General features: G+C 39.3%; 1 protein-coding gene across 1 annotated transcript in view; it reads right to left on the reverse strand.

Annotated features, from left to right (window-relative positions):
* Positions 1–25,200, reverse strand: part of SDK1 (sidekick cell adhesion molecule 1) — a 417,731-nt gene that overhangs the window by 147,490 nt on the left and 245,041 nt on the right. Inside the window, exons 6-7 of the mRNA XM_075718433.1 lie at positions 9,469–9,580; positions 8,312–8,502 (exon numbers count right to left, since the gene is read on the reverse strand). Of these exons, the coding sequence (XP_075574548.1) occupies positions 8,312–8,502; positions 9,469–9,580 (303 nt within the window). The remainder of the gene's footprint in view (positions 1–8,311; positions 8,503–9,468; positions 9,581–25,200) is intronic.

Consider the following 25,200-nt stretch of genomic DNA (forward strand, 5'->3'; position numbering starts at 1 on the left):
TTTTTTGCTATGCTAAGTATGAATTCCAAAGAGTCAAGTCAACGTAAGGTAAGATTTAGGGGGTTGCAGTGCAAATTAATACTCAGAGCAGGGGCTACTTTTCATTTTATAGGTCTGAATCATGGAAGATTTTAATTCTTCTTTAAGAAGGGCCCTCCCGAGAGGTTTATAAAGGTTTATATTTACAACATAGCATTTTATAGGATAGTTTGCTTCAGTATCTAAACTAAATTCCACCTTGTGAAGGCATGAAGCATGTTAAATAAAGTGCCATAGCATGTCAGAGAGCCAACATCAGAGGATAAGTGCAGTATAATTAAAAAAAATTCTCCTCAACTGTTTTATTTCTTGAAAGCAAACAGATTTAATGCTTTAATTGAAGTTATAGTAATAATCATAAAAACCCACACTTTATCATTAAGACTAAAGGAAAGATATTAGACGTTTAATTAAACAAAGACGAGATTCCAGAAATTGTAGAGTATGCTGTCCTGTAACTCTTTCTTCTATACAGCATAAAATTGAAGAGCATCATGTCAAAGTCCCACAGGCATTAAGGTTGCAGTAATTATCATGGTAACTAAAAACTGTCATAGTCTGTTCAATGCAATTATCATCTGAGTACTGTTTTTAGAAGCATTTTGATGATAACTAGAGTGCTATCGTACCATAGACAAACTCACTTTTAAGTTTTAGAGAATACAGAAAAGACAACGTAAGTAGCTCGTGAGAACGAGTTACTTGTATTTTTGTTTTTAAGGAAATCAAGTAAGTTTCAAAAAATGTAGTAAGCTACAACAAGATCCAAGGTCATCTGAGCTGATCTTCTCTCAGATCTCTTCAACCATGTCTGAAAACCAGATGTGCAGTTTGCATTATTGATAGGACATTAGTATTTTCATAAATAAAACCAAAATCACATAATACTATCCTGCAAAGTCTTCTTTCTCCTGCTACCACCTGCAGTATAGCAAGCGTTTCCATCATTTCACAGTGATGCCATGCCACGCCAGCAGGTACACACCAGTAGGCACCAGATTAGAACACAAAACCCCCCTTCCCAGCACCCCTTCCCACTAACTACAATAAAATACTTGCTTGAGTGTACAGAACTGGGGTTTCATTTGAGCACCAGTGGATATTACAATTCTGTATTCATTCCAAATAAAGTCAATCAATATTAGTCCTCAAAATCCTGTGCAGAGGAGGAGGTGAGGTTGCAAAATAGCCTGGAATACTCATTTACCCAGCAAAACCAATAAAACAAGCTGCCTGATTTATTACATTCTAATTATATACATGTGTTAACATTATTGATCCTCACTGCCTAAATATAAAGCTATTAATAAACACGCATAATAAGTTGTGATTTATTGCATATGATCTCATGCATTAATCTAAACAACAAATTGAAAAGCTGAACATTTAATTGAAATTCACTGATGGCACACTGTTTGACACGTTTGATATGTTTGATCAACTAAGTTGCTGAGTCCTCTGCAATTCATCGAAGTCCATGTTTAACTCTGAGTACACTCTTACTTCTCACACCCTTCTCCAAGCCTTGTCTGATGTTTTCCTTGTGCTCCACTTTCCAGAATTTTATCTTTTTAATTTCCAAACTTTTAGCCTAGCGTCCTTACTTGCAGCAATTTAATTTGATTGTGAGGGGAGACAAAGGGGAAAGGTGGCCAAAGCAGCACAGGAGCAAGACAGCATCCAGACACTCACTTGTAACTTTGGGCTTCTTCTATGGATGTCTCTTCAGTCACTGAGGTTCAAGTGTATTTTCCTCCTTTCAGGGAGTTCCTGACTGCACATCTTCTACCCTCCCCTTTAAGGCACTCTGACCTTAACAGGCTGATTTCTAAACTTGGCAACCTTCAGCTACCAGCTCTCAAACTTTGTCCTTAGATCAGCCACATATTCACATACCAGTGATAAATTCGCAGATTTATCTTCAACATGGGTCTGCAGTCCGGCTGCAAAGCACTTAATGTGACCTCAAAGATGCCAGTGGTTCCATGACCACTGCTTATGTGCTGCTGTTGCACACAGTTTCTGCAGTTACACTTGGCATATTTATACACTCTGCTTTCCCAGTGCCTCTCCCAAAATGCTATCCTACAATCTGTGCTCCTTCCTTTAAATCCCATACAGGCTGTGATGCCACCCTCAAAGAAATTTATCACATTAAGAGATGCTTAGGTGAGCAGGTATCAAGCGATGAATTACCTGACAAGGAACTTGAAGTCAGCGACAACTGTCACTTAGCAAAGGGGATGTGATGTTATAAAAGGAAGATTCACATCAGCTTTTTTGGAAGAAGCAGGGAGAAACGAAAGCAGAGAAGACAGAAATAGAGCAGGAGCAGCAGAAAGACGCAATCTAAAGGCCACAGACAACTCCCAGAGGACTTTCAGGGCGTAGGTGTGCCAACAAATATGATTTCCAGTCTTCATCAAGTGCAGACCCACCTTTTCCCTTACACTAAAGCCTGCTGAACTCAATTCTCACAGCCATTCCAGCAGCTGGAAGCCCTGTCAAATGCTACGATTGACGCAGAGGGGTTGAGAGGCTGAGGCAACAACTGCCCATAGATAGGAGTCAGATCTTACTCTTCCGTGATAAGCATAGATATAGAAAACCTTCCAGAAGCAACTCTACAATTTACTGATTGTTAACTACTTGCTTCTGCTGCCTAGAGATAGAGACAAGCCTGCGTGGGAAGACAAGGCTAATTCATAAGAGAATTCTGGATGATCTAGAATATCACGTGGACAACAATGCTGTGGTGTCCCAAGTCTAATATACATGGTAAATTAGTCTTGGTGATTTAAGGTATGAGAGAATCACAGCAGTATTGGTGTATGCATACTCTTAGGACTTTGAGGGAAACAAAACAGTGATTTCCACGCAAGCTGTGCTGCTTTTCCACACGCACGCGTCTTACGCTAGCAACGTGGATGCTCAAAAGGTCCTTTGCAGTGAGGGTCTATGGCTTCAACAGAACTCAGGCTGTGGAAGAAATAGCTCTAGTTACAGGTGCTAGACAACTGAAATCTAGGCTCCTCCCTTTTCGGATGAGTCAGATGTATCATCTGCATGTCAGGTGTGTGCCTGAGGGCCTGCAGACCCAGTGTAAATTGCAAGTGAAAAATTCAGGGTATCTCAATTTGGGTGCTATACTCCACCTGGCGAATAACTATCAGAAAGAGGCGATAAAAACACAGTAATATTTATAGGGGTCAGAGAGCATTCTGAAGGGGCATTCTGGCTGTCCATATATATGACACTACTGCATATTTATTAGGCTTGGTTTGAATCACACAACATGAATTCAAATATTTATTGTTGTAGGCAATAATCATGTGTTGAAATTTAATATGTGCGGTGAAATTACAGTGTCTTCCAAACTATATAACATGCCAGACACAAGCCCCAGACACAGAGATTTCTAGGAATGACAGTAGTCTGTTGGTATCAGGTCAAACATTTCAATTTTTTTGAAATTATAGAATCACAGTAGTTCGAATAGGAAAGGACCCGTTACACTGAGTTCACCCTGCTGGCAGTGCAGCGTGCTGCGCAGTGAGAGTGGTCACATCTCGTATTAGGCTGAAAGAAATAGATACTGTATTGTTCGGATATTGCATTGGTGTTTGACTGATCTTAACTAAAAGGTCAGTAACAAGCAAAGGGGAAAAAGAATATTTGAATATAAATGCATGCTTTTAATAGTTGTTGAGGGTTTCAGGGTTTTTTTTGCACTACAGACATCATTGAAAAGATAGCCACTCTGCAAAGCCCTTGGGAGCCTGCAAAATTTGATACTGTTCTAACTTCCCCCACGCAGAGTTACATGGTCACTGATCTTAACATTCAAAAGATAGCAGTCAGCATCCATTACATACCCTTCAAGCTGCACTGGAGATGTGTGACCTAATCCTAGATACATACATGAAAGTCAGAAAGAACAGAGAAAGCCCCAGGGGCTCCTCCAAAGCTGAAATTCCTGCATCACTCAAATTCAGGCCTGCATATTTAAGAGGAAAATTGAGCCTTAAACATGGAAGCCTTTCTCTAGCATTACCATAAACTAATTTATTTGGTGAATATCCTGTAAAGGAAGGGGAACTGGAAACTTGAGAGCCCCTTGTAGGTTAGGGTTAGGTACAAAGTCTGTAAATCCAGACAGATCAGACTGTCCATGCTGAGAGACGCCACATTGTATATGCAGGTATAACAGGTTCCTTGATGGAGGATTTTTCTTTGCATGAATATCAGGTTAAAACAGACAGAGATTAAAAGGTACTCTTAGTTTCTTGCTACTACCCCTACTGCAAGCTGCAGTCTGTGTGTTCTAAAACCTTATAGCAGCACAGGGAACACATCTGCTGTTTGCAGAACTGAAAGAAGAGAGAACTTCTCCTGATGTCAGAGACACAACTAGACTCCCCAGAAGTCCCATTACTTCACTGTAGTATAGATCCTGTGTGCATTTGGGGCCAAAGTGGCACGTCTGTGTCTATCTCAAGAACCTCTGAGGCTCACCAAATCAAAAATTGTCAACATTTCTCTGCTGAAGTTCAGGCAAGTCCTAAGACATTTTATATTATAGTTTTCCTGAAAACTCTTATTCTTTTCTTATGCACAGTACACGAACACAGTCATCATGGTCTTTTCTTAAGCACAATAGATGAACACAATCATCATGAAAAAATTCTTTCCTCTGCTTTCAAGACATCATTTGTAGTGTTTCAAAGCTTCTAAGCTAGAGCCACGAGAGCTGTTGTTTCCAGAGATCTGAGCACAAAGTATCAAGGTGGCCAGCTGCGGAGGAAAATAACTTTTGTTCTGGCAGTTGTATATATGTTTAATGCAAATTCATGAACAATGGCAATGCATACAGAAGGCCCTTCAACACCTCCACACTTGCTCCTGGAGAAGTACAGTGAAGGAGGAACAGCCCTGTAGTTCATCTCAGAGCCCAGCCAGGTGGGCCTTCTATAGTAACGTCACAATTTTTGTGGTGTGTTCCGGAATCCCATGAAGCTGTATCCATACCAGCCTTTAAGAGAGAGACAGACCTACCACACTCACCTATCGTCCTATTTTCAGAAAGAAATCTATCCAGCTGGGATGTAAAAATTCTCTCTAGGAAACAACAGGTTGAGAATAACATCTCTTAATGTAGTTGTTCTGGGCACAAAACTGCTCCAAAAAGGAGGGAAGCCCTCCACTGTGATTTCGCTGTATTCCATCCCAGGCCATTCTTTCTACTTGTTTTTCTCCTCAGTTTGTTCAGATTTTACTTTCTGACTGCATCTGATTTAAAGAGCAGTATGGGTTTCATGTAGTGGAAGGGTTTCATTTCTCATTTTCTTGAGCTCCTAAAATTCATAATTTCGCATAGAACAATCATTTAAAAAAAGACTATTGCAATTTGTCGCTAATGGAACTTGCAGAACTGGAGGAAAAGAATTTAAGATTAGCTCAGTTTTCAAATTGGTTTGCTCATGAGAAGACTCCTTAAATTACTTAATCTTCAAACCGTTAGTGATAAAACAAATGTGCTCTTATCTAATCTGCAACAAATCTTTCCCAAACTGTTACTCTGCCAACTGAGGAACGTGCTACCCTTTAAAAATTTATAACAACTGCAGCTAATAAAACCAGGGTTTGGAACCACCTCAGTTTATCTTTGCTGGAACAATATGAAGATGTCAGAAAGCTCTTTGCCACATTCAGAAGAAAATTGCAGTGCAGCACAAGACTAGAGGATTTTCTTCTTGCTTATGCAGTATTACTTTATTACATTAGAGATTCAGATTTTTCAAATAAATCTGTAAATTAAAATCACAATAAGAGATGTAGTCTCAGAAATATTCAGAAAAAAATTCAGAGATAATATTGTAGGTTACAAATAATAATTTCAACTGAGTACATGCCTTTGTACTGAGTTCCACTGCCTTCTAATAAAGCTCTTGTCACCATCTAAGCCCACACCCAAGTTATGTGACTTCCCTTAGCTGTGAAAGGCAAGGACTGATATATTTATAGAAAAGCTTTGATAACTCAGTAGTTGTGATATTTTTGATGCATTTTTTTTATCGCTACCCCTATTCTACCTGTTAATAGCAAAATATTTTTTTCTATTAATCCACAAAAGCTCTCATTGCCATACTATTGAGGGTCTGTATTTGATTTATCCCAATTGTTTTGAAAACAAACCTCTTCTATTAACACAATTTCCTTTTTCTGTTAGTCAAGATCCCTTATTAAGTCCACCCTGTGTTATTCTCCCAAGAAGTACAGCTCATTATCAGGTCACTATCAACGTGTACACACTACAAATATTTACTACATGCAAGTGGACAAGCATACTTGATTCCTGTAAGTACTACTCCAATAGACTAGACTATGAGAGATACACCGCAAAAATCCCTAGGTTTCAATCTTGTCTGCACTTTCCTCTAGAACCCATCCCTTGACTTAATTAAATGACGGTCAGATCCATCCAAGAACTGTAAGGCTGAATCTAGGTTATGCATTAACTATTAATCCTTTGATTTGGCTTCCTGTTTAGAATTAGAGATCCATCCTCCAGCTCAAGAAGCTCATAAATAAAGAAATCTATCAGGCTTTGCTGACACATTGAGTAAACACCTGCAACCGAAGTGTCTTGTTCCATCAGAAGGAAATAAAAGTAATTGGTAACCAATTTGTTTCTGCTTTCTTTCATCTGCTTGTTCTTATCTAGAGGCCTTTTCATAACTTCACTCCCTGACAGCCCCCTAAAAGTGGATAAGAAATAAATAAAACATTTAAAAATAAGAGAGCAGATAAGCTACTAAGGAAAGGCAGCACTGCTAGTTTAATATGATTCCCCAATGATTGTTTCTCAGTTTTATTGTAACTGTATTTAAGAATCTTTTACATTAACTGAGAGGCTGCTTTAAGTATTGCATTAGGCTGGATCTGACAGCATAGCAGCAAAGTTAAACTAGTTACAATAAAATCTGATGAATAAGGAAGAGTTTAAACAAAAACCATAAATAAGTGAAATCCATCTCTGCTCCTTAAAGGGAAGGGAAGCCGTGAGGTAATAATTCTAAGAAACAGAGTACAAAGAAAAAGACTAGAACCAAACTTCATCCAGTAGGTAATAAATATAATAGAGACACAGTGCTACAAATGAACCTGGAACAAAGCTCTGTAGAGAGAAGAGCTGTTTTCTCATTTAGCATGAACTACTATAAATTGCTTTAGTAGAATACAGACCATACAGCAGTCTTTAAAATTGTGTTTTCGGAAGGCTAAAAGAGTGTAGAGAATTGCGTGCCGAATTCCCTCTGCAATGCACTAGAGAAATGCATGCGCATGAATTCTGATCAAGGCTGAGACTTGTACCGTTGCCAGAGCAATAACCTCTCCAGGACACTTGCACAGTTATTACTGGGACTATTACATAAAAGCTAGACTTTACACAATCAACTCTGGCTTAAAACACCTAAAAGTCTCTGTTCTAAAACGTCTCTTTTATTCCAAGAGTCCTAAAAACCTCTACACTGTGTGCAGTGTGCTAATTTGCTTTATTATATCAGGATATGACATGCACGGTAACTACCACTTCCAGATGACAACCTCCTTGCTACAGCAAAATTCCAACACAGGTGATGATGGAAACAGGCAGTGAAAGGGCACCAATGTCCCCTTAAAAAAATTAAGTCCAAAGTTACCCTTGGAGTCAAAGGTCTAGTGCGTAGCTCCGATCTTAATGGTATTTCCTTCTCCCTTTTGTTACCTCAGTAACGATATCTGCCTGCCTGTGTGCTCAGGAACGTCCTTGGCCCCCTGACTGGCACTTGCAACAGACAACGCACAGAAATGCTCCTAAAAGGCTTCTTTTGGAAATACAAGCACTTGACGTATTAAAACTAGATGTGAGCAAGCTGGGAGTTAATCGGAATTTAATACATCTAGAAGCCAAGATGTGGAAGCCACCCAATAAGGATTTTACTACTGTATTTCCCCAACTTCTGATTAAATGTATAGTTTCACAGGGGATTCAGAATCACATCAGTGTTTTTAAAAAAAAAAAAAAAAAAATCTATTTGATGAATTTATATTCATGGGGAAGAACAGCTGAATTAATTTGGGAGATAACCCTCTTTCACCTCCTTTGTTCTGTTCTCCGAAGAAAGGTTCAAATGTAAGGTCAATGAAATATTAAAATATCAATTTTATTTCCTATTATACCTCAGTCCAGAGCCTGTTTTACTAAAAACCACATTGCCTTGAGAATTACCCATTATAGAAAGGAAGGCTTTCGCTCTTGCTGGTTCCTCTGTGCTGTCTCTCAATTTTGCTTCACAGAAGTACATCCCCGCATCAGCAGAGGTTGGGTTGGGGATAGTGAGTCGTCTCCCAAAACTGCTAATGCCACTGGTTATTTTGACTCCATTTTTCTTCCAGGTCATGCTTAGTCTCTCAAGAGGTCTGCCGAGGTTTAAAAAAGACACATAAGAATGCAACAATAAAACACATATATTACAGAATAGTCTTGTCTGCAGTTATATACACATTATAAAACTTCCATAAATTTGCCTCTATCCCTGATATTTGCTATTAGAAGTAAATGCGTATGTAACTTCTACACATCAAGAATACAGACTACACAAGTGGCATTATGCAAGTAGATCTAATTGATACAGCAATAGAACTTAAGTGCCAATAATTTGATTTCTCTAAGCAAAAGGAGTAAATACTGCTATGGGAATCAGCTGCATGGGAAGTGCTTTCATTATAACTCAATTATCAAAACAATATTAACTATATCAAGAACATCTCTACCCTCAGAGGGGAAAGTGAATGAGTTGGTCTTCTCATCACCCAAGGGCCTCAACTATTCCCTTCCGCTGGAACTCAATGCTGTTCAAGGCCAACTCGATGAAAACATAGGAAGAATGCTGTGAACTCTCTATTATGGTGCATTATGAACAGTTGAGCAATAATCACTGTAAAATGAGAGCATCTGTAATAAATTACTTCATAGGAGATCCTCCCTCACTAGTTTATTTACTAGGAAGCACAGACTGTTCAACAATATCACCTTTCCTGTCAACAGGCAATGCAGCTGAAATATTATTAACCCTTAACATCGCTTTTTCCTTAAGATAATGCCTGCTCATTGAACAACATCACACTACTTTTCCTTACCATGTAACAGGTGGGAAAGTAACTCTGCCTATGTCCTTATTTGGCCAGAAAAATCAATGTGTAATTCAGTAATGTTGGACAAACAAGATTATTCGTAAGGTTACTTTCAAGAGCAAGCCACATGCTGCATTCTGCTTCAATCATTAAAATAATAATAATAAAAAAGAAAATAACTTCCTATGTCCCTCTCAGTAAAGGACAGTGCATTAAAATTAGTTCCTTACACCCCCTCCTCTTTTCCAATACCTTGCATTGGCCACACACTCCAGCGTGATTTCGCCGCTCCCTGCTACAACGCTGGTATTCCGTGGAGGGATTACAATGATGGGAGCCACGGTGTCGGACGGGTCCGTGGCACCTGCACGGGCAGAAAGGAACCTTGTGAAGACTCCGTACGCCTGCGAACGGCGAGGACTGACACGTTCCAGGCAAAGGAAGCGACACAGCTGCAAATTTCACTCTTCAACCTCACCATGGATTTTAATCTCCTCATTAAGGGGAGATCTTCAGCACGACCATTCTCGATGGCTTTCATTATACTGTACAAACACACTGTTTCAATATAACCCACTCGGTATCATTCAAAACACATAACTCGCAAGAACTACTCCCAGATGGAGCGCAGGGGCCACTCTCAAATAGAGAGCAAATAAATTAAGCATCCTAAAGGTTTTCTATTGTTGAGCGCTTTTATTTTTATCAAACGCTTGCTGACTTATATTCTTAAGACCTTTTCATGTTTTGTTTAATCTTACCACATCCATGCCATTTCAAAAGAGCCTGCCAATACTCATGTTAGTTCTTAAAAGGATTTTACACACTGGGGAACAAATATAAAATTAACAAAGCAGCATATCACAGCAACTTCAATCCCTTTTTCTTATCAGGAAAGTAAATAACCCAAATCTGCTACTCTTTTGTGAGGCATCATACTGTAAATAATTTAGCTTATGCAACAGACAGCAGACACTTAAAAAATGGTAAAAAGGCTGCTTGTAAATTTTCTCTGTATACATTTAGTAAGTGAATTAAAATACCCATGTATTCATAGGTACTTTGCTTCAAGCAACTCATTTGGGAAAGAAAAATTAGCTATTTTTTAGCTTGAATAACAGAGTAATAAAATTTTCTAAAGATACAGAATCCAATAAACGAATTATAGGGAAAAGTAATGAAAATAAAACTAACCGATGGAAAAGTAAGCCAGTTCATCAAATGTTTTCTGCAAAGGAGGCTAACCCATACCCATTAAGCAGAATGGGAAACCGGCAAATGCAAGGTACGAACCCTAACCTTTAGGATAATTCCCTGAAGAATAGAAAATGGTTAGAAGATTCTTTGCTTATCTCATACCTGGCATGCCAAAAGCCATTTGACATTCGATTTCACTTGTTGGATAGACAAAGGTTTTGGTAATGGGGCTCAAAGTTCACAAGGTTAGCAGATTTCTGAATTACTGAATCACATAATTTTTACCTTTTGATGTTTTTGTAATTGATAGCAAACAGTGTACTATGGGAGATGAAAACATATAGTATAATTTTAAAATTTTAAGAATGCCACCCACACATCTGAATAAATTCAAGCATCCAAGACTAGTACTTCAGGAATTGGCAAGCACATATTTCTTTCTCCCCATAACCATGCTCTGTTGACCTGACACAACATCTATATGCAACTCGCATGGGATCTCAAACCTTAAGGTTTTAGTAGATTTTACTTCTGCTCAACAACATTCCTGGAACTATGCTGCTATTGGGTAGCAAATCTATTTTCTAAGAAGATTTCCATGGTGGTCTTATAGGTATTCATGGCAGGAATTTTCCAGATAGTAATTGAAAAAATAGAAAACAAGCAGCAATCAGATCAGTAGCTTGTTACTGATGAGAAGAAATAACCTCAGCATTACTGTTCACTGCTACTTCTGTGCAAGATGAAGGTTTACAACAGTAAATGCCAAAAGATCAACAAACAAGTTACTAATTTGGCAGTAATCATTTCTTATCTCCATCTGGAAAAGAGGAAAACCACTTGTTTGACTTATCAGCTCCCCTGAAAAATGGCTCAACCCCACTAAAACCAGCCGAAGAGGAGAAGCCGGCTTCATTGTAACATCTAGGAGTTCACCGCGTGCGAGCAGCTCTTTGTGCACTGAGCAGATAAGCAATGGAAATAAAAGTGCACGTTACTCCACCCGTAACCAGGAAAACCTAAGATTGCTTTGACTTTCTTACTGCCTGTAACAAGAATCTAAACAAAGTATGTGCTTATTTTCACTTTGTAATATCCCTGAAACAAATCTATTAAAAGCAGGCTGTTGATAAAGATTTTGAGCTAGTGAACTAACACCGATGTGATACAGAGGGCTCATCAAAATGGTCAGCACCTGGATTCTAATAATATACCTACAAAGGTTAGCTGCAAATGCAACAAGCATATACAGAAAACAACAACATTTCAAAGTATTATCTAAATAGTACATAGACAGCATACATATTCCTATTTCATATTCAAAGACAGTTTAAGTTTCCCTTTGCAGCACAAAGAAACCACTTGCCATAATTCACTCTAGCCCCAATCCTGCCAAATAAAACTCAACAGGGACATTCCCATGGTTCCTTTTGCAGAGGGTAGTTTGCAGCTTTGTTTTGTGGCTAATCAAAATATCAAAGGAGAAATTTAGTTTTACTTCAGGGTAAAAATCTCAGTAGGGCTGTAACATGGCATCTGTGTGTCTGCCCCATCCTTTCAGAACTTCACTCTTTAGTAAGAAATCCACAGGTTGGAATATCAGAGTAGCCAGGCTCCTAATCTAGATAAGGAGTAACACTGTGATTTTGTTTTGATGATGTGATGCAGCAAATCAGACTTCAGTCGGGCTGTGGAAGGTAGAGAGCTCTTTCAAACAATCAGATAACGAAAAACTACCCAGACTTTCCAACTTTCTTATCCTACCTGTCAATAAAGCCACTCCATCCCTCTCCTCCTGACATGATTTTACTTGACTGGTGCTACACTAAAGCACAATGCCAAACGTCACTGTTAGTAAACAGACATTTTCTTGGAAAATCCTTTGTAGAAAACAATTGAATTTTTTTCTCATCTTCACTGTTCCTTTTTTACTTCATCAGACTTTTTCTTCTCCCAGTTTTCTAGGTCTCTGCTGTTTCCTTCTGGCTTTTCATCTGGCTTTGTGTCAGGAACAGTGTGGCCAGCAGGAGCAGGGAGGCGATTGTCCCCCTGTACTCGGCGCTGGTGAGGCCACACCTGGAATACTGTGTCCAGTTTTGGGCCCCTCAATACAAGAAAGACAGTGAGGTGCTGGAGCGTGTCCAGAGAAGGGCAACGAAGCTGGGGAAGGGTCTGGAGCACAGGGCTGGTGGGGAGCGGCTGAGGGAGCTGGGGGTGTTCAGCCTGGAGAAGAGGAGGCTGAGGGGAGACCTGATCGCTCTCTACAGCTGCCTGACAGGAGGGTGTAGTGAGGTGGGTGTTGGGCTCTTCTCCCAAGTAGTTAGCGATAGGACGAGAGGAAATGGACTCAAGCTGCGCCAAGGGAGGTTTAGGAAAAATTTCTTCACAGAAAGGGTAGTCAAGCATTGGAACAGGCTGCCCAGAGAGGTGGTGGAGTCCCCATCCCTGGAAGTGTTCAAAAAAACGGGCAGACGTGGCGCTCTGGGACATGGTTTAGTCCAGTCTACCCTTGACTGGTTTAATGTGGACTTGGCAGTGTAGGTTAATGGTTGGACTGAATGATCTTAAAGGTCTTTTCCAACCTTAACGATTCTATGACTCACCACCTCTTCCTCCTCTGCTTCCCCTCCTCCAGGCAGCTTCTCTGCATTCATCACTGGCCATTTCCCCTCCCAGCCATCCCATGGTCCCCTGTAGATGTTTCACATTGTTTAAGAAATGCTCAATTTCCCATGTATCCTTTATTTTAATGATTGAGCTTCAGTTTCTCTGAACGAAATATTTATTAAAGACACGGAAATGGGAGAGCAACACAAATGCATACAAGAACAGTTACAGTGAGATGAATTTGCTAGTAGGGGACCACCATTCCCACCTGTATTCTATCTTCTCTGAAAGAAAAGATCTTCTTTCCTTTCTATCTGCTTTCTGAACCCCTCCTCTCAGCTAAGAAAGCAAAGCAAGATTAGGGAAAAACACTGACCCCAGAACTGGAGCCAAGGGATGCCTCACTATGAGGCATCATAAGTCTTCAGGGAACCTGTAGGAAGCTGCAGAGACCAGGCTGGACAGCACTGAAAAACACTTAAGGGATGTGCTCTTCATCTGATTCTAGTGTGTAATACACGACTGGACAGAAGGAGTGCCACAGGCAAAAGTCCTAATCCACAGTTTTCTCAAAAAAAAAAAAAAAAAGTGTACTCTGCTTTATTTCACATGGTATCTATTTTAGCCACAGCACTCACAGTAATTCCAATCTTCCCTTTGCTTCTAAAGCTCTCATTAGACACCATCTTAATTATTACTGGTATCTACTAGGGCTCAGTAAGTGAAGTGCCTTCAGGACCAGCCCCAACCAGTCTTTGAGGCTTGACTATCATAACACCCAAGACTCTGACTCAGAAGTGAAGGGAGCTTATCTTGCAGCAGTTTCAGTAGTTCCCATCGCCGGCTGCTCATGAAGCAGTTGCTGAACTGCTGCCATTTACCACCCAAAATATTAAGGTAAATTGGCACAAGCATTATTTTTCCTTATTAGACCTTTTCTGTCCCTCTAAAAATAACTCCTCACCAGACTGTGGCATTCAAGAATCTGGCAATTCTGCACAAAGCACAGATATATTGAGGGAAGAGAGAAAGAGTGAACACCTCTTGCACGGTCTACTTGTTTTTATCACCAGCACCTGTGCATGACTGCGCAACACCGATCTTGGATCACACTGAACTTCCCCCTTCTCTCCTCCCATCTGACCAAGAAGGAAATCTGTCCCAAGTGGTCTGTAACACTGATTTTCTTCATACTGATGAGCTGTAGAATTTTTAATCTGTTATTTAAATGCAGTAATTATGTAGCCTGCCCTATCATCTCTGAAAAGACAGTGGTTTTACCTCTCTACATACGTTGCCACGTAAGGTACAGGGAATTTAAAATATTTAACTTACAGTTGATAAAGATCACAGACTTTATCAAAGTCACTTGGGTGCTTAGTTTTCCCAACAGAGATGAAATCTCACTCAGGCCATACGACTGAAAATGCAAAAGGTGCTTTCCCCTTCAGAAATGTATAAACATTAGGTTCTTTCCCAGATTTTACATTATGGCATGCAAAGTTGATCTATATCTGTGTTTGTAGTGCAGAATATCAAGAGCATTACTTCAATGGATGCTCAAATTCATCTTGGAGAGATACAGTGCAAATCAACCTTAATAAAAGGTGAGAGAAAGTGTTTGTCTCTTGAAACCAAGTAATAGCTTGAGTTCAGACTTGAGAAAAATGGCAAGTCTTATTTTCGAGGCTGAGCAATTAAATTGCTTACAGGTCCCAACACTTTCAAGACACTTAATACAAACAAGGTGACCATGAGCAGGAGGAGCAAGGATTGCCTAAATAACCACCCAGATCACCCTCATTTACTTAGTATGGGGTAGAGCCTGGAATGTGATGTTTGGATGGAATTCCCACCTTCAGTCTTAGTTACTAGTGCAATTACTTCTCAGCGTCCTGTTTTCAGTGAAGAAGGAATCCCACAGGGATCAGTATCCAAAACCAGATTTACTTCTTCATATTATGAAATTTGTCTAAAGGAGAAAAAGACTTTACAGAAAACATCACCAGTACACCACCTTCAAGCTAATGGAGAAACTGAATAGTTTAACAGAACTTTGAAACCATTTATAAGTTAATCTGGGAGAAAAAGGTTAGAAAACCTTCACCATAAACTTCCTATAGACTTTCAGACTTGCACAGTATGGAGAAATGCCTTCACAATTACTATGCAGAATACATGCAAAGCTTCATGTTGCCAAATTATGGATACCTATATTAGAAAAAAAGCAGAATAGGAGATAAGAGTCCAATACGAATAGCAAAAATATTATATATAAATAGTTCAACATTATGGCATCAAGGATGTGCAATCTCTGCCTATGTAATATGGAGTATGAGAAAAGAGGAGAAATGACAATCACACGGCATCTTAAGACTGAGAAAAAACCAAACCAAAACAAAAAGACCTTACAAATACAAACTACCTAATAGAATACGTTTCACTTTCTCCAGGTACAACCTGCAGATGGTTTGGATTATCAACCCATAATGCATTAATGGCCCTTTCCCTTTCCAGTACAAGATACACAACAGGAATTGGACGCTGATCAATAACAGATTAATTTCCCTTCCCTTTTGCAGTACGAGGTGCACAACAGGAACTGGAGCCTGATCAACAGACTAGCAAATGCTGACAACCACCTGCGGGTACAAGAGAAGCATTATGCAAATAATGAAAAGAAGTGTATTTCTCAATCACGAAACTCTATCCTAAAACATGGCTAGTCTGTTTGTTCCCTGCTTAGAGTGATTATTAACAGATTATACAATGAAAGAGCATTAAGATAATAAAAGTTACCATTTCATTTTTTCACTTTTATTCTAGCAAGGACTGTATTCATTTGCAAGAAAAGGGAAACACGTGATGCTGCTTTGCGCTACTGTGCGCTGTGCGGGTCTCTGCTCAGATTTCTAGACGTAAAGAAAAATAACAGAGACTTTCCTGGGAGGATTCCTGGTCACATTTGTTTAGTTTGATGAATAACATTAAAACTCCAGACGGAGGGTTTTTTGAGTCAAAAGTATGTATTTATAAAATAATTAGCAATTTAATGGCAGAGTTGGTGTATGAAGAATTATGACTTTTCAGTACCCGAGGATAACTTAAGACTCCTCAAACACGTACATATCAACATAATTTCTGATCTTGAACCTTTGAGAAACTAGACTCAAAAAAAGTAAATAAGCAACAGCATAAAATCTTAGCTTTGTGAATCAAATCCATAGTGAAAATGGCCTAGTTGTTTGCATCAGTCACAGCAAGTGGATTCTTACATATACGGTCCTCATCTTGATCCAGACATCAGACATCATGACGTATGAATAAAACACCAGATATGAAAAAGGTTTACAAAACATGATACAAGCGAAACAAGTGAACGATCTAGGTCAGTTATGTTTATTGACTCAATATACTCTTGTCAATGTGACTAAGCTTTACCCCCATCAGATCAAACACGATTCAGTTCCACTGCAAGTAAAGTAAACAAACACAAAAGGGCGAATAAAAGAATAAAAACCAAACAAAATACAGCAAGTAGATCACAAATTAAATAGCCAGTGTATGAGGAGGGATTTGGCAAAGGGAAGCAATTACAAAAGATTTCATCAACAACTGCTGAGGAAGCCTTGCATAAGTTAATCTCAGTTGAATCACGCACGTCGCAAAGCAGTGCCTGGAAACCTGCGCTCCTTCCTTTTCTATCCGCCCCTTCTGGGCCTACGTGGTATGCCATATATGTTACAACAGTACTTCTGATGCATCAAACTTTGAAAAATAAAGTTAACCCAAAAAAATTAACCTACAAAATGTGTGATTTACCCGGTCTAGCTTGCAATTCAGCAAGCAGTTCAAAACGCACTTAGAATCATAGAATCATAGAATCGTTTAGGTTGGAAAAGACCTTTAAGATCATCCAGTCCAACCACTAACCTAACACTACCAAGTCCACCACTAAACCAAGTAAGGGTAGAGTAGCAATTTCATGTTTCCTGGCTTGGTGGCTGGATTATTTTTAATGACAGTAAAAACTAGGAATCATTTAAGATTGGAAAGGATCTCTAAGATCATCAGTCCAACCATCAACCCAACACCACCATGCCCACTAAACCATGTCCCCAAGTGCCATGTCTACCCATTTTTTGAACACTTCCAGGGATGGGGACTCCACCACCTCTCTGGGCAGCCTGTTCCAATGCTTGACTACCCTTGCCGTGAAGAAATTTTTCCTAATATCTTAACTTCAGGTGCCTGCTGCTTAGTTTGAAGAGAGTGAAAATACTCACATTCCTAATTTAAGTAGATATATAATATTACAGAAACAGAGCCTTAAAAGAGAAAACGGAAAAAAAAATGTTAATTATGCAAAATGTTGGCAAGAAGATATTTTATGTGTATGGAGCTTCCTGCTAACCGTGTTTGGAGCAGAGGACTAGAAAGCACCTCCTGGGTCAGTCGAGTTCCCTGTCTCTCTGACATCCTGTCATGCAATCCCATTCCTGAATGTACGGGGGCCTGTGGTAAAAATACTGAGGTTTTTTAATGCCACTTTTCTGGTTGGAAAGTTTCCTAGAGCTTTGCCGTTCAACCTGTTAAAAACACTCCTAATTTCCAGCTTAAATGTATTTATGGCCAATGTACCCCATTTGTTCTGCTGCCAAAGCTATCCTTTAGCTTAAATAGCTGTTTTCTCCCTCTGTGGTGTTTACATCCTAAAGTATTTATAGAAAACAATCATACTCCTTCACAGTCTTAATTTAACTTAGCTAAACAAGCCAAACTTTTTGTGTCTGACAAGTTTGAAAGGATTCACTGAAATATATGCAAATAAAAGAATAAGAGCAAGGTTAAAAAAAAAAAAAAAGAAATAGCTAGCATCACACTACAAATGTTTCCAAATGTTTAAACAAATAACAGCCACATTTGTAACAGCTTTTTTTCCCCTTTGCAAGGACTTTCACACAGACTGCAAGAGCTGTTTGTTTTAGCCCTAGGGAAAGATTAATGGAGAACTCAACTCTATCCACAAGATGACTTATACCCTTTTGTGTGTAGATACAGCAGCAAAGAGGAGCTTTATGTATTTTATTAGATAAAACATAGCCTAAAATACAGGTTGAGAAGCTTCTAATACCGTGCAGAGAGTTTTTAGGGTCTATTCCTGGGCATAATGCAAGACAGGAACCTAAATACAGTTGGTTTACAAACAGAAGATGTATTTCTGTAAACAGCAGAAATACTGCAGTGCCCGAGGAGAGGCACCGCGGCCGGGATGGATCTTGGTGACACAGTCTCTCCGGCTTGTCTCTCACCACTTCTGCTCCCATAGGCTGGGTCAGGGATGGGAGATCTGGCTTTTTCTCCTGATCTTGCCCTTTTTCTACAGGCCATTAAGTGCAGGTGACCCAGAGACTGCTATTTGGGGGTGAGCCCTCCACAAAAACCAGACTTGTTCCTCCTCTTTTCTACTACCTGAGGGCTACAAACCCACTTTGTATTTTAGGACTACTTTAGAAATAAATTTCTAGTGTTGTCCCATGTAGTTTTAAGGAAATTAAGCCACTGCTTAGTTACACAGCTCCCTGTGATGATTCAGCAGCTAAATTCAAAAGCAGACCAAATTTCTGCTCCAGCACTCTGAAATTCCCTTCTCACAACTCCTCATGCAAAAAGAGCAATTTGGAAGTTCAGTCTCTGCCACTGACCTGAACTTCCCCCATGCACAGTGAGGGGTTTCTTTCTGCCTAGAAACTTATCATCCAGCACATCATTAGAGCTTTTAACATGAAAAAATATATAGCCTCAAGCTATTCTAGCTAAAGAACACTCAGGTGGCTTTTCAATTCACCGGATAGCTTTAATATCGGCTATATAAGTGGATAGAGTGTGTAATCTTATTCAACAGCAGTTAAAAAGAGGGAAAAAAAATATCCGTGGTCTAGCAGTGGAATCTATTAGCCTCAGAGTCATCTTCAAAGTGATGCGAGGGGCAGCAGGTAGAGCAGCCCGCTGCAGCCAGCCGGCGGGGCGAGCGGCGCCTCTGCAGCCAGCAGCCAGAACCTTCGGGTTTTTAGCAGTATAATCCAACACATCCTCATGTTTAAAAAGATTTTCAAATAACTCATCAGTGGAAATGATTTTTAAGAGGCTGTATATTTTTACAATGCACTTCAGTGCATCGTAAGAGAAGCACCCTTTTAAATATAAAGAGGCACGCAGTTAGGAGGAGGAAACAGGTTCGAGGGATCTGACAGCGGTTGCGTGGCTCTCTGCAGCAGACAGCAAGAGTCGCTTTCTCCTGAGGACAAAAAGGAACTTTTAACATCTTACAGCCTCGGCGCTTCACGTATCTGGATGTTTACCACTTGCTTTCTTAATAAAGGTAAATTAAGTTAAACCACACACTGGTAACTGGATGTTAAATAAACTAGAACTGCCAGTTAATCAAAAAGTCCAGAAATGCAAAATTCAGTGGTGAGACAAGAGCTGAGAGAAGAAATGAAGAAGGAACCCTGAGCTGGGGACATGGCTGTGTTGCAGGAATCAGAAAACCGCTGCTATTTCAGATGCTGCAATTCCCACCAGCAGATTCTGGTTTACTGTCAAGCAGCAGGAAAGGAAGAGTAATGGGAGACAATAAAACGCTGCCCTCTATTTTCAAATGTATCTTCATATGTGGCTTCATTTTTTTTTTTTTTTTAATAAATGCATTTCTTAACTCCTTACTTTGGCACAAATAAAATCACACAATTGACAATCTAGTTTCTGCTTCTCTTACTTGTAACAAATTTAAACATGCTTCTACTTAGAAATGAAAGGGTGGTTAAAAAAAAAAGAAAAAAGAAGAAAAGAGAAAACAAAAAGACATTCTCATCTATCCTTCACCAGATTTAAATAAAGAAAAGCATCTGCAGTGACTTTGGGGGAAATTAGTTAAGAAATGCCTTCAAGAATTTATTTTATGACAATAATTGAAGCACTGTTTTCACAGGGAAGATTTAAGATTAAATACGCTCTGTAGAGCGTAAAACAAATATGTACAATTGATCGTATGTAGGTTTCTAAGATCTATTTCTTTGTAGCATTTTTTTAAATGAATCCGATGATGTGGTGCAGTACATTGGAAGCAGACACTTGCACATATATACCGATCATCTGACAAACAGTCCTGATAAAGCTAAAATTAATACTAAATTTCACTTAGGCTCCAAGTTTAAAAAAATGTTGGAGTTATTTGGCATTAACTTAGATTCAGGAGAATGCTATTAGATACCTGGCAAATACATGAAAATAATAAATATTATTGGATTTTAGAGATTTCCTTAGGCCTGGATACCTACTGGCTGCTTGTTTAAAAATCTGTGATCTTCCTGAAAGATGAAAGAATTTAAACCTGCCCTCACTGAGAACAAGCAAAAGACAAATCTGGAAGTGGTCCACAGCTGATCTGTCCTTCACAAAGGAAGGAAGGGCTTCTGTGTCACAGACGTTTGGTGCCCGTAAACGTGTACGGGCCACCAAATCAGCCTCCATCATCTGCAAAGCGTACACAAGAGACGCTCGGTTAAAGCCATGCAAGTACATCTTTGCAGTTACTAGATAAGCAAGGGGTTGATCAAAGCTTTCTCCAGAAAATCCACTCTAAGAACAGAGATTAAAATTCGCTACATATAAACATCATTTGAACTTTAAAAGGAAAAAAAAACCCAATGAAATTAAAAAGCCTGTCCTCAGATCCTAGATGCTACAGGCACGGAACAATTTATGAAGGCTTAAAGGAGAGCATTTCTACAGGTATTTATAACATTGAACTAAATAGGCAGTTTTGTTCTTTGTTGCTGAACTTCTATTCAAACCGAGATGCACTCACTAAGCAGCATTTTAAGCTCAAGGTCAACTCTTGCTATGTTCTATTTTTTTATATATATATCTGTATGAGAAACATGTTTTGGGATCCAGATTGCTACCTTGCTCCCAAAGGTCTGCTATTTCCAAGTCTTTACATAAAGAGAGCAGATCTGAAAAACAAGAAGATACCCCACAGCCTTCTTCCAAACATATGGAATGACTTGTCAAAATAATATTTTGAGAAATAGGTTATCAGGGGCCTCAGGTCCACTCCATATGGCCTGAAGTTCTCCATCCCCCTGACCGTATCATGCTACTTTTTCCACTTTCTTCTGTAAAGGGATACAATCCTTAATAAATGTAGAGTTGTTCAGGTCATAGAGATTCAGAAGCAAATACAATTTCATTTATATATTTAGACTACTGTAAAATAAAAGAGTGGGGAGATACCACTCACACAGCAGAGCTCAGAATCCAAAGAAATATTTTTCTATTAAAAGAAAGATTTTTTTCTTCCTCTTTATAGCACAGATGTTCTTCTAAATAAAGTGCAGCCTTCCCTTTGCAGCCTTTGTGATTATCAATCTTTGGTTATTTTATAATATAAAGTTGCCGTAGACCTCAGCAGGGAGAAAAATACACATTGCTCTATTTCCTCTGTAGCAAGAACAAAACAACTGTGAAAGGAAAGAATGTTCTAAAAGAGCAAACAATAACCCAGCTAAAGAAAGTCTACAAACTTATTCATTCAAAAATAATTCCACAGATGGATAAGCATTTAATTTTCTGAAGTGAGAATAAACCAGCGTCTCTCTTCTCTGGAAGATGGAATAGGTTTTTGTATCTGCCTATTTATACACAGTACATAAATGCATGCTCACAGAATGCTGCAAGTACTGTAAAAAGAAATCTAAGGGGAAGTTATTACTCAAGGCTCTTTGTTAGTATTTCTGCAGCATGGCTAGTGTCAGCATTGTTAAAAATAAATTGTTAGTCGTACCTTACTTGGCTGGTACAAATGCTGTTTGCATTCATGTACTTAAGATATCCTATCTGCTGCTCCCAGATAAGAGAGGAGTTTAAGAATACGATGTCTTTTCGATCTTGCCCTGACTTCTTCCCCTCTCAGAAGAGGGCTGGGTCACTGTTCTCAGCTGTACGGGCAGCGAACAGCCTCTCCTGCGTATGACAAGGGCTCATTGCTTGGAGAGTGAAAAACAGAAGCTTATTTCCACGGGGTGCTCTTGTCTCCCAGCTCATCCAAAACTTCACATTTCGTGCTGCTTCTTAGTTGAAATTTCTATCATCACAACATGACACTAGGATGTCACAACAGAATTACAGTTAATAAGGAAAATTAGGGGGAATAAATGGAAGATAAAATGAGAAGATGGTACATTAGGAAATGTACCATCGCCTAAGACATGAATTTACATATTGCTGAGATCCAAGTGGCAGCCATTTCTTTTTGTTTTAAAAAGAAATAAATTCACCCCTAGGTTTAGAAACATGCTGTCACTTTCCAAAACGTCCTTGGGTTATCAGCTTGAAATTAATTGGCAATGTGTGATTAGGCAGAACGCAACAACATTGTTTAGATTTAATCAACACATTTTATTCAGATCTGCCCCGAAAATAACACTTAACAATATGCTTCTGCTATCCGGATGGTAATGGGCTGTGTTAGTGTGGAACTATCAAACAGCAGAGCAACTAAAACAGTAAGAACATGTTGCAGGGCCCACTTGACAACAAAACACTGCTTGCTTTCTCTCATATGCATACAATCTCCTACAACTACTTACACAGAATGAAGAAGGATGAATCACTTCACTTATCCACACGCATAAAATGCATTTAGATATGGATTAAAATTATACTAAGCAGCTAAAACAAAACTGGAAGCCGGGATGGGACGAACGGGCTGTAGCTTGCACCTGGAACCTGAATTCTGTATGGGACACCCGTTAGCCTACAACGCCGAGCTAGTTCTGCTTTGTAACTTCTCTCCAGCTTTTTGATTGCGGTATTCGTTCTGCAAACTCGGTGCATCCATACCTATCTTCAGTGAAAGAAAACATTAAATGAATAAATCACATGTGACATCGAAAGCTAGCGTTGGGCTCTATGCAAGCTACTGAAAACACCCGACGGAGTGTCACGTAATTGATCTATCTCCTTCCCCTCCTTTCTTTCAAGAGTAATTATAAAGAAGAGATTAAGGTGTGCCAGACCATTTGGCTAGTCAGGAGCTAGAGAGTTTTACAGCATAGACCAAATTTAAGACGATAAAATGTGTTACCTACTGAAGCACAAAATCTCCGAGAAAACGCAGAAATACAAGAAGCTTTTTGAAACAAACCATAATCTCTCCCTCCTACTGCCTCCAAAGTCTGTAACCCCAAACAAAACAAAAAAAAAAACCCAGAAAAAAACAAAACCTGGTGATATATAAAAATAAAAGTACCACTGAGGCATTTCTGACATTTCTCTATCACTCTTAAAATAGTAATAATCTTGGGCTATTGAAGTCGCTGAAAGAAAATAAAAATCAATGCATTTTCACTTAGCACTTTTGAAAAAGAAAAAGATTAGTTGGTATTTCAGCAGAACGCTTTAATGCAGCTTTGTAACAGAGCCCACCATAACTTACAAATAAAGCTCTTCATACTCAAGCATTTACTGCACCCCAGAACTCAGTCGTTGGCAGGGAATACAGGCAGGAACGCGCTTCCCGGGGCAAAGCGGGCAGAGCAGCTCCTAGTGCCGGTCCCACGTCCAGAAATGGAAAAATTTACAAGCTTCAACTTCCATGTGTACCCAAAGCTCTGGAATCGTGGCCTTTTCAATGTTTTCTCTACATTTCCCATTTTTTTGGCTGGTCACAAATTTTAGGTTTGTAACCACGGGCAGGAAAAAAATGACCAGATTTCTGACATGCATTAGGAATCTTCTGCAAATCATTTTAAACTTCTCAAAGCTGTCTCTGAAAGTGGGAAACGGTTGAACCTTCCCTTAATACAGGCAGGGTGGACATAAAATTGTATATTTGATAGTGAATCACACGTATCGCTCATAGTAATTAATAGCAATAGCCAATGCAGATGACAACAAGAAAAAATAGCATCTTGCAAACAAATCTGTTCCTTATCTCATACAGGAGAACTAGAGTCACCAAAAATGCTTTAAAACAAATATTTTAAAATGCCAACAATTTTTCTGTTGTTTCTGATCCCTCTCTATGCATACAAATGCATAAAACGTAAAACCCAGCAAAGAGGGAAAGTGGAACATTTAAAAAAGCTGATTTAATTCTGCACAAAACCTTTATTCCTTCCATTAAAAAGTGCAATTTATTACCACTGGAAAGCGTAAGAAGTAGAAAGTGCTCTTGAAAAATAATAACTGCTTCTACCAGCACACCAGAGACCTCTACAGAAGATGTAGGAACCATTAACTCCATTTTACGTGCGGTGAAAACAAGGCACGGACAAACATTACCGAAATGAGGCTACATGAGGTAAAAGTCTGACCTGTTTACTACGACCTTTTAACATTTTAGGCTATACTCAAATACAGGATGGAAATCTTTTTTTTCTTTCCGATCTCCAACTGGAAGAAGATGATGCCATACAATATCCATGGGGATCTCGCAAGCTCTGAAGCTGTCTCCCCTTCTCACGCTCCCTTTGCAGGTCAGTTCTCAGTTGAAAGACTTGTTAATGCGATATGGCAATCTAAATTAAATTCTACTGCAAATTTTCAGACAATGCCAGACAGTTATTCATAGCATCTCTGGTCAACAGCAGACAAGATAGAGGGAAAAAAGACAGTGTACTCCCCCAGGTTTTATCATAGGCAACGCCAGTATGAGAATAAAACAGGCAATTTGCATTTCTCGGAGTTATTGTTTCAAGCTGCCTGCAGACTCTGGCACATGTCATCACACCAATTTAACTGAGCTTTAGCTATTACAATTGAATGTCTAAACCCTAAATCATAACGTATGTTAAGGCCATTCAAACAGCAGGTTGCATTCCTGTGTTAAAAATCTGCTTTCCTGCTCCTCCATCTCTACAGTAATTTTCTGCCATATCTTTCTTTTGTACTTTTTCAAAAAGATCAAATGTATACATTGAACATATTTAAAAAAACCCAGTCTGAAACCTTGCAGAGCATGGATCAGTTGGTATGTGACTCTGTCGCTAGCGAGCACTTGGGCTCACTGCCTGCCCTGCCCTGAGACCGAGCCAGTACAGGAGCCCGGGCAGGAGGGACTGCTGCTCTCAAGCCTCTGAACGGAGTTCTTCCAAGATGCAAACCAGCAGCATC

The sequence above is a fragment of the Pelecanus crispus genome, chromosome 11 (genome assembly GCF_030463565.1).
Source record: "Pelecanus crispus isolate bPelCri1 chromosome 11, bPelCri1.pri, whole genome shotgun sequence".
Lineage (NCBI taxonomy): Eukaryota > Metazoa > Chordata > Aves > Pelecaniformes > Pelecanidae > Pelecanus > Pelecanus crispus.